Here is a 9,417-nt window from a genome sequence, read left to right as displayed (position 1 = left end):
AAGATGTGGAAAAAAACCCCAAAAAGGCATAAATCTAGCTCACGCATTTACCCAAATTATTATACGGCTGTTTAACCGAAGCTAATTTGGGTGGGTTTCTCCATCCCCATACAATGTCAGTTCTCTGTCTTTAATGGCCCTGATGAGAACGTCGGTCTCTTCGGCTGTGAACCGCTCCTGGCGTGTGCCTGGCAAATCCACCGTTGTAATAACAATCCGCCATGGAACAAGCGCGGCTGTTACATGCAAATTACATGCAAATATTGTTCAGCCCAGAACAATATTTTTGGGTGTGTTTGTAACAATAAACTTTATAATTGAGTAAATCAGACCAATGTTTTTATAACCATTTAATTTTGTGTTGCATTTGTCCCCCTTAAATAGAATTTGCAGTAGTCAATGAGAGTGACAGTGAAGATTCATGTGAAGATGAGCAACATCTGGATGACACTTCTGGTATGTAATGAAAGTTTAAGTCTGAAATGATATTAAATTAAATGTGCTTGCAATGTTTTTTAAAAACGCATTTCAATAGAAAAATACAGAATCTTGCTGCTCATTAAAATGTTTATTTCAAAAGATCAAGACATCTTGTTCTTTGTCATGTTAAATTTGCATGAAATGGTGTCTTGGTTTGTAAGACACCAGTTATTTCCATGCTGCTTATAAATGGTAATGTAAGAGGTTGTTTGGCTGGTCATCAAACTATTATTTTGAAATGCATGCAATAAGCTGTTTGTTTTTTTTCTCTAAAAATTCTTATTTTACAGGTGAATCTATGGAAACAAATGATGCAGTTAATCATACTGTGATCACTACACACAAAGGTATAAGCGGAATTTGTAAGATCCTTTAGAATAAATTGTTTAAATTAAAACAAAACAGTTATATACACATGCAACTAATTTGAGGTGGAGGGATAATTAACAACATATTTTGATCTTATTTGTATTTTTTCTTTTTAGCAGTCAGGTCAAACTATGTCAAAAAGCCATGGGTGAAGCAAGAAGTAGAAGCAGTGTTCAAGCATTTTAAAACTCATATAACCAAGGGGCATCTTGCCTCTCTAAAGGAGTGCCAATCCTGCAAAAATGCGGAGAAAAAAATGCTGCATGGACGGACAACCCAAAACATCAGGGACTTTGTCCGAAACAAGGGAATACATCTAAAGCGAAAAAATGCATTACAAAACGTTTGATCTGTTCAGAAAAAAACTTGATCCAAAGGAAAAAGAACTGAGGTTTTTTAAAATTTTATTTGAAAGGTCTGTGATATAGACACTACACCCAATATTGGAGAACCAAATCTGCAGAAATTATGAATAAATATGAATAAATACATTTTTGATTTAATTTAATCCTGAATTACCCTTTTCTTTCCTTTATTATAATATATATAGTATATTATATTATTATATACACACACATTTATTTATTAATTTGTGCAGGTTTGGTCCTCCATAAATATTTGACAGTTGAGAGGTAGCGGTGTTAAGCAACAACTTATTAAAGTTCAATGAGTTATTTTTTTAAATATTTAAAATGAATTCTTAAATATCTATGGAATAGTAATTTACGAATATACTTGTTTTAATTTATGTGACAAGTGATTATTTTAAATTTAAATGTTTTTATTGTTAATTTTTATTGTTATTAATGTTTAATGTTTAATTATCTGTGTAATGAAATAGTGACTGTGTATACATACATTTTATTATTTTAAAAGATGTGTTTAAAAGATGAAGTAATTAATTAGCCCAAAATACTGTTGTATTTAAGATTTTAGATATTCGTTGAAATAAAAACATATGTTGTCTAATGTGTTGTGTTTTTGCATAAAGATTTGGATAATTTATTTGATCGGTTGCATATAGAATTAGGGAAAATCACGATTTAAGAAAATCAGAATATGATCGCAGGAACATTTCAAAACATAAAGATGGCACAATTAAAATTGTATGAAATATCACTATTTAAAAGGTTAAAAACTATTTACATCTTAAAAACTATTTACATCTTAAATTTAATATTAATATTTTCGATTGCTAAACGACAGTGAGCACAACTGGAGCTACATGTGCAAAACTCTAACTACAGTCTGCACTACCAACAGTCACCTGAGCTAAACAGTTCACAATCACATCACCTGCAAAACTCATTTCAAGCAGCAAAACTCATTCCAAGCAACACAACTCTTAACACACGGCTCAAAACAGGCTCAGTGCAGCAAACACTGCACACAACCCTCACTGAGATAACACACACTGCACAACCCTCACTGAGATAACACACACTGTCACTCAGAACACACTGAGAGTAACAACACTGCACACAACCCTCACTGAGATAACACACACTGTCACTCAGAACACACTGAGAGTAACAACACTAGCATCAAACACCAATACAGAAAATACAAACTTTTCATCTTTACAGTTTGAAAAATTTCAGTGAGTTCATACAAAGACTTTTCCTCAAAGAAGAGTGACATTCTTTCACATGATTTATTTACATTTTAGAACAGAACAATTATTTAAGGTAAATGAAAATTAGCAGTTTGCTTCAATAGTCTGTAATAATTTATGAAATTACAGTAATGAGAAAAAAAAGGTAGAAACTAAAAGTACAATTCGAACAAATAATTGAGGGGCTAATCCTGCCTCTCTCTAGCATCAGGCCACAGGTGTTCATCAACATTACATCTAATGTTCTCTCTTGCCATGCACCTGGGGAAGAACCTTCTGGAGTGCCTTATCCATCCCTGGCAGTCCTCACATCCGGCATAGCCCTTATTTCATCTGAAATAACAGCTCTTTGTCTTCCTCCACGCATCTGCCCTCTCCCTGCCACCCTTCTCCCTCCACGAACCCGTCTTTCTTGTTCCATTTCCAAAATTAGTCTTTCTGAGCTCTGCCTATATATATATATATATATATATATATGTGTGTGTGTGTGTGTGTGTGTGTGTATGTGTGTTCACTAACAAGACTAAAACAAGACCCCTGCTTAGCCTTTCAGCTGAAATTGCAATCAGCAGTGTTTGAAAGGCACAAGGCTGAAATCTATTCTGTTTTGAATGTGTGGTTCACAGTTTTGACAGCAGTGTGTTAGCATTTGAACAAAGTGCTGTAAATCCACAGTGTTGTGCAGGTTGTGGTTAAAGTCATGGGATAAGTGTGTAGAGTTTTGAAAACTGTGTTCAAGCAATAAAAAACGAACTAGAGTTTGGCCCACATGAACTGCTGCTGTGCAGACTGGAGTTAGTTTTGCACATGTAGTTCCAGTTGGGCTCACTGTCGTTTAGCAATCGAAAAAAAAACTGTAACTTGATCAATTATGTCCTTGTAGACAGGCAAATGGTCAAATGTGTGTATTATAGACCTCATAAACCATGATGTCCCTTTAAACCATGATTGTATGATGACCTTATAAACCTGTGAAATTTCTGTAGCACTTCCTCTCGATGATATACATTATATTCTAAATATGAAGTCGGATGTATCTTATTGATCAATAAATGAAGCCTTTTGCATAACTGTATTGATACCCTGATGCTGGGAAAGGAGTGTCCTTGTAAACCATGGTTAATCCTAACTGTCCTCATAAGTACTATTTGCCAGTCTGTGTGTGTGTGTGTGTGTGTGTGTGTGTGTGTGTGTGTGTGTGTGTGTGCGTGTGTGTGTGTGTGTGCGTGTGTGTGTGTGTGTGTGTGTGTGTGTGTGTACCATGTATATGTGGAATAAAGACTTCTACGTTTTGCCTAGAAAGTCAACACCTGTCTGAAATGTACAGTTGTTTTATGATTCTGAACTCATTTAGGATCAGGGACTATGATGGTAGTTGAACAAACAGGGTCCATTGATTCTAAAGATTATTTACATTACCTTTGCATATTTATATTCATTTGAACTAAGTGCTTAATAATAATTTATAAACTAATATTGTACAGGTGTAATGGATTATGGGTAGACCACATAATATGTTTATTATATTATTATATTATATTATTATATGCAATTATTATTATAAATAATCATTTCTAAAAGACAGATTTTGTGTCTATAAAATTTTATTGACAACCTTATTTATTGTATAGTATTATAAAATATTATGTTTTGATATGGCTCTTTTGAGAAAAATTCATTAAACAGAAATAAAGAAAAATGGTTTGTTTGTATAATTATTTTTTAGAAATGATTTCCGCACTTAAACATTACTGCACATACAAAATAATCTCACATATTAGTTATTCAGCACATTATTAAACATGTACTTATGTAATTTAAATATGAATACTTGCTTTATTATAGACAACAACGTGAACAGGACTTTTATTTTGGCGTGGCGATGTGACGTCATAGAGTCGCGCTCCTGCGTCTGTTGTGATTCTGCTGGAGAAAGGTTTGTGTTTTTAAGCATTTAAATCATTGCAAACGGTTCAGTTTATTTTATAGTTTATACAAGCGATGTTTATATTAATTGTTATTATTGATATACATTTGAAATGATTAATCTAACATTAATAAATGTTATTTTTACTTTTAGAAAAGCTCATCCACACATTAGTAACAGAAGTGCATCTCATTTCGCTCCCTGTATTGTGAACCCTGTATTGTAGGACATTACAAAGGCCCTTTCTCAGTCAATTTGTGTGTAAAAGTGTCAATAATTTGATGGGGTGCAGGCCAGTCTGATGGGTCCTCTGAGGAAGGTCTTTCCTCTGTTGCATCTCTGCATTATCCTGTTATATTTATCTCCTCTCCTCTGATGTTTTACAAGAGAAACCAATAACTAAGTCTGCAACCCTAATCTGTAATGTTCTGGAACTCATAAAATCCTGTATGGTCCATTCCTGCCAGTTCTCTTCACCTGCTCTGAACTCATTTTCTATCATTTCTTTGCTGTCCTCCCCATCTTCATGGCTGAGTAATGGACCAGATAAAAAAAAACTTAAATAAGCAATCCCTAATATGTAACGTTTCTCACTATTATTTTGATCATTATATGAGGAATCCAATTTTACTTGATGTTTTGATAAATAAGAGGTCATTGTGTGATGACAAGAGACAAAATACATTTACATATCTTTAGAAAGACAGATGCCTGCTTTTCATAAACTCTCTCATTCATTCTCTCTCTCATTCATAAACAAACCTTTTCAGTAGGAGACAGGGTGAAAAATGTTATTATTTTACAATATTATGAGTTTCTGGTGCACAAAAACTGTACTTGCATTGTAAGTGTGCCTCAGAGAACATTTATATAAAAAAAAAGTATGTCATGACTCATGACCCCTTAAAGTCAAACTGTCTTGTGTGACAGTTCCTACATGTTCTCTTCACCTGCTCTTGACTCATTTGTTTTCTCCCTGTGCTCTTCATCTTCATGGCTGACTAAATGGACCAGATATTTCACAATATTTATACCTTAAAGTAGGGCTGTCGCGATAACCGCAATATTGCAGTACCGCGCTACTGACAGGCCAACCCCAGAGGAATGCAAGCAACCGCGAACCACGTTTTCTTTTTTCATAAGGCCACCTTTCGTAGTTCGTACCATGTGTATTGAATGTTAAATAAGTTAATAATGATAACAAGACTGTTTATCATGGTGATTTGTACAGAGGCTTCGTGGATTTGGACTTAAGCCTAAACAGACAGTGAATGAGATCGCCTGAGCGCGTGCGATTACCTGTCTTTGAAGGCAAGTCATGTATATTTGTGAAAAGATTGCCGTTTCCAAGGAAAGCTAAATATTTGTCATATCATCCTTTTAACGTGTAAGGGTATTTACCACCATGAATGGCGTCAGCATTACACAGTGCGAGGAAGCCGTGGGGGGAAAGCAGCGAGTCACGCATTGAATCAATGCCATTGGTCTCTATTAAGTGAAGCATTGTTTCAGCTTTGCCCAAAAGTGAAGCATTGCTGGCCAGCTGAGCCTTGAAAAGTGGAGCTCAAAGTTAAAAAATAATTAACACCTTGTTTCATTATATCTATCATTTAAGGAATCAGCTTTTTTGAACGTTTTCGTTGAATGAACGGTTTAATGACTCACTCAAAGACAGTCCGTTGGCGTGTAACTGCGCGCTGAGTGACAGTCTTTCAATGCGCAGATACGCTGTTTAGTTTCGGTTACATTGGTTGCATTGTTTTTTTGTATGCTGACCACATCATAACACGTATTTATAGCAATAAATAAATATAAATAAATAAATGGCGGTAATACCACATATCGCGCTATTGAGCCACTCAAAATTACCGCAAGGGAAATTCCTTTACCGCGACAGCCCTACCTTAAAGGGATACTCCACCCCAAAATGAAAATTCTGTCATTATTTACTCACCCTCAAGTTGTTGCAAACCTGTATGAGTTTCTTCTGCTGAACACAAAGGAAGATATTTTGAAGAACGATTGGAACCAAACAGTTGTTTGGCACCATTGACTTCCATTGTAGAAAAAAAAAATACTATGGAAGTCAATGGTGCCAAAGTTTCAATCGTTCTTCAAAATAACTTCCTTTGTGTTCAGCAGAAGAAAGAAACTACCGTAAGCCCACTACGGTAACTAGGTTGTGCTTGGTGGTGAGAGCTGGTCAAAACAGTGTAAATACAATGAGAACACAAACGTGTATTAACAACTTTTACAAACAAATCACAAATGTTTTTGTTTAATCGATTGAATGTGATCTACAAATCATTAAATACCAAATATAAATCATAAATACTTAAATATGAACGTCCAATATTTAATTATTTTATTAATTTGTAGTGCCAGTTTTGAGTGTTTTAGTCTAATCAGGAGATTTATGTCCATTAACTAACTCTCTCTCTCTCTCTCTCTCTGACTGACTCTCTTACCAGTGCACTGAACTAGAGCTGATTGAGACACAGAGATTTAGTGTGGATTTATTTTTCTTTCTGTTCATTATTCTCATCTTCAACAGGACAAACACACAGAAAAACTCCTGGTGAAGCGACTGAGATCCACGTCACACTATTATAAAGATGGCGGCTATTAAAGAGGAGAGTGAAGACATGAAGATTGAAGAAACATTCAGAGTGACTCATGAAGAAACTGAGGAACAAACAAATATGGTGATTATGAAAGAGGAGAGTGAAGACCTGAAGATTGAAGAAGCTTTCGGAGCGAAACAAGAAGATACAGAGGAACAAACAGGTTGGTTCTGTAGGACCACTATCGTCGAATACCATTGACAATTAGCATACAGTTTGGATTGGCGGTATGGTTCTGTTCTGGGCAAGAACTCCCTGCAGTTTCTTTCAATTTCCTTCGCTGTGGGCCTTGAGATTTCACGTAGTGATATTGCACAAAGCTTCTGTGTTGCACGTTACACGTTCACTATTGGCCGACGCTGGTCATGTGTGTGATGCGTGTGACGTACAACCTAGAAGCTTTGCACAATATCACTACGTGAACTCACTCGAGGCCCACAGAGAAGGAAATGAATAGCTGAATAAAGTTGTTATTTTTGTTTGTTTTTTGCGCACTAAAAGTATTCTCGTCGCTTGATAAACTTAAGGTTGAGCCACTGTAGTCACTCGGACTATTTTAACGATGTCTTTCATAACTTTTGGGCCGGTCAGTTTCGATCCCTTAAGAAGCCTATGGAGGAGTGATCCAGCTCTCAGATTTAATTAAAAATATCTTAATTTCTGTTCCGAAGATGAACGAAAGTCTTACGGGGTTGGAACAACATGAGGGTGAGTAATTACTGACAGAATTTTCATTTTTGGGTGAACTAACCCTTTAATTGAGCGTGAGCAGCGCAGCAAAAATACACTCTGCGCCAAAACCCCCGCTTCACTGCTGGTCACGCGACGCTCCTGCTCGACGCTCATACGCTGTTCCTGCTCCCGATGTGAATGTACTCATTGATTAAGATGCACGCCGGAAAAAATACGCGCCGCTCACGCTTGCGGGCCTACATATGCGTTCCGTGTGCACGTGATGCTGATGTTGCGCGATGTTAATCATGCGGCGCCCGAGTGCATTTGACCGGCATAAAATTGGCATATGTCAGACTGACTGGCCGGTCGCCAGTGAAAATCGGGCAATTCCAGTCACCAGCCAATCAATCGGTGCATCTCTACTTAAAATATACAGGTGTCATATATACAAATATACATTTGTCCACAAATGCAAACATATTTCTCAAGTTATCCAAGAGAAGGTTGTCGTCTATGTTGCCACAAGATCTAATGAGAATAGAAACTGAAAACAAAACGGTTACTCTGCAAAACTGAACATGAATAAAAGGATGCTATTTTAGGCCAATATTTTTATGTCTGTTGCTTTGTGTCATTAAACTGGGTTTAACTTGTATTTGTCACTTTTCACCATAGACCTGATGGCGCTGAAAGAAGAGAGTCAAGAACTGAATGAAATACGAAATCAGTACGACAATCATGATTTCGCAACTGGAGAAAAATCTTTAAATTCCTCAAAGACTGAAAAGACAACAACTACAAGTTATTTCACCTGCTTTCAGTATGGAAATAGTTTTGATCAACAAGAAAATCTTGCAGTTCACATGAGAACTCACACTGGAGAGAAGGCTTACACCTGCCAACAGTGTGGAAAGGGTTTTACATTTAGGGCAAACCTTATAGCCCACATGAGAGTTCACACTGGAGAGAAGCCTTTCACCTGCCCTCAATGTGGAAAGGGTTTCGCTCAAAAAGGAGGCCTTAAATACCACATGGGAACTCACACTGGAAAGAAGCCTTTCAGTTGCCGTCAATGTGAACAGAGTTTTTTACGGAAGACAGCCCTTAATGCACACATACAAACTCACACTGAAGATTACACCTGCCAACAGTGTGGAATAAGTTTCATTCAAAAAGGAAACTTTAAAGTTCACATGAAATCTTACACTAGAGAGAAGCCTAACACCTGCAAACAGTGTAGAAAGTTTTTCACAAAAAAAAAAGAAGCATTACACGCCACATGAGCATTCAAACTGGAGAGAAGCCTTACACTTGTCCTCAATGTGGAAATAGTTTTTCGCGTAAGGCAACCCTTAATGCACACATGCGAACTCACACTGAAGGGAAGGCTTACACCTGCAAACTGTGTGGAATGCATTTCAGCTAAAAAGGAAACCTTAAAGTTCACATGAGAACTCACACCGGAGGAAACCGTTCACATGTGATCAGTGTGGAAAGTTTCAAATAGTAAAATATACCTTAAAAACCACATGAGGAGTCACACAAAAGGAAACTGTTTTATGTGTCATCAGACAGGAAACACCTCAATAATCATGAAATAAATTCACATTAGTGAGAAGCCTTTCACCTGCCTTCAGTGTAAGAAGATTTTTACAAATCAAAGAGACCTAGAAAATCATTTGAAAACTAATTCTGGAAATAAATTGTAGTGTTGTTCAGTGTGGCAA

The 9,417-nt window shown here is 36.4% G+C and overlaps 1 protein-coding gene across 1 annotated transcript; it reads left to right on the top strand.

Annotated features, from left to right (window-relative positions):
- The first annotated feature begins 4,316 nt into the window (after nucleotides 1-4,316).
- On the top strand, nucleotides 4,317-8,982 carry LOC130071701 (gastrula zinc finger protein XlCGF49.1-like). The gene is made up of 3 exons (XM_056236561.1): nucleotides 4,317-4,400; nucleotides 6,946-7,178; nucleotides 8,366-8,982. The coding sequence occupies exons 2-3, from the start codon at nucleotides 7,007-7,009 to the stop codon at nucleotides 8,971-8,973; spliced, it is 780 nt and encodes a 259-aa protein (XP_056092536.1). The 5' UTR covers nucleotides 4,317-4,400; nucleotides 6,946-7,006; the 3' UTR covers nucleotides 8,974-8,982.
- The last annotated feature ends 435 nt before the right edge of the window (nucleotides 8,983-9,417 follow it).

The sequence above is a fragment of the Rhinichthys klamathensis genome, unplaced genomic scaffold, assembly GCF_029890125.1.
Source record: "Rhinichthys klamathensis goyatoka isolate OS25496 unplaced genomic scaffold, OSU_Roscu_1.1 h1tg000452l_1, whole genome shotgun sequence".
In the NCBI taxonomy this organism is placed as follows: domain Eukaryota; kingdom Metazoa; phylum Chordata; class Actinopteri; order Cypriniformes; family Leuciscidae; genus Rhinichthys; species Rhinichthys klamathensis.
Note: the sequence above shows the minus strand (reverse complement) of the source record. Positions and strands in the feature narration are given on the sequence as shown.

What these genes read in the sequence shown, in the direction of transcription:
- LOC130071701 (XM_056236561.1), top strand. Translation starts at nt 7,007, where the DNA reads ATGGCGGCTATTAAAGAGGAGAGTGAAGACATGAAGATTGAAGAAACA. An exon ending in AGATACAGAGGAACAAACAG is followed by an intron (nt 7,179 to 8,365) that starts GTTGGTTCTGTA and finishes TTTTCACCATAG; the next exon opens with ACCTGATGGCGCTGAAAGAA.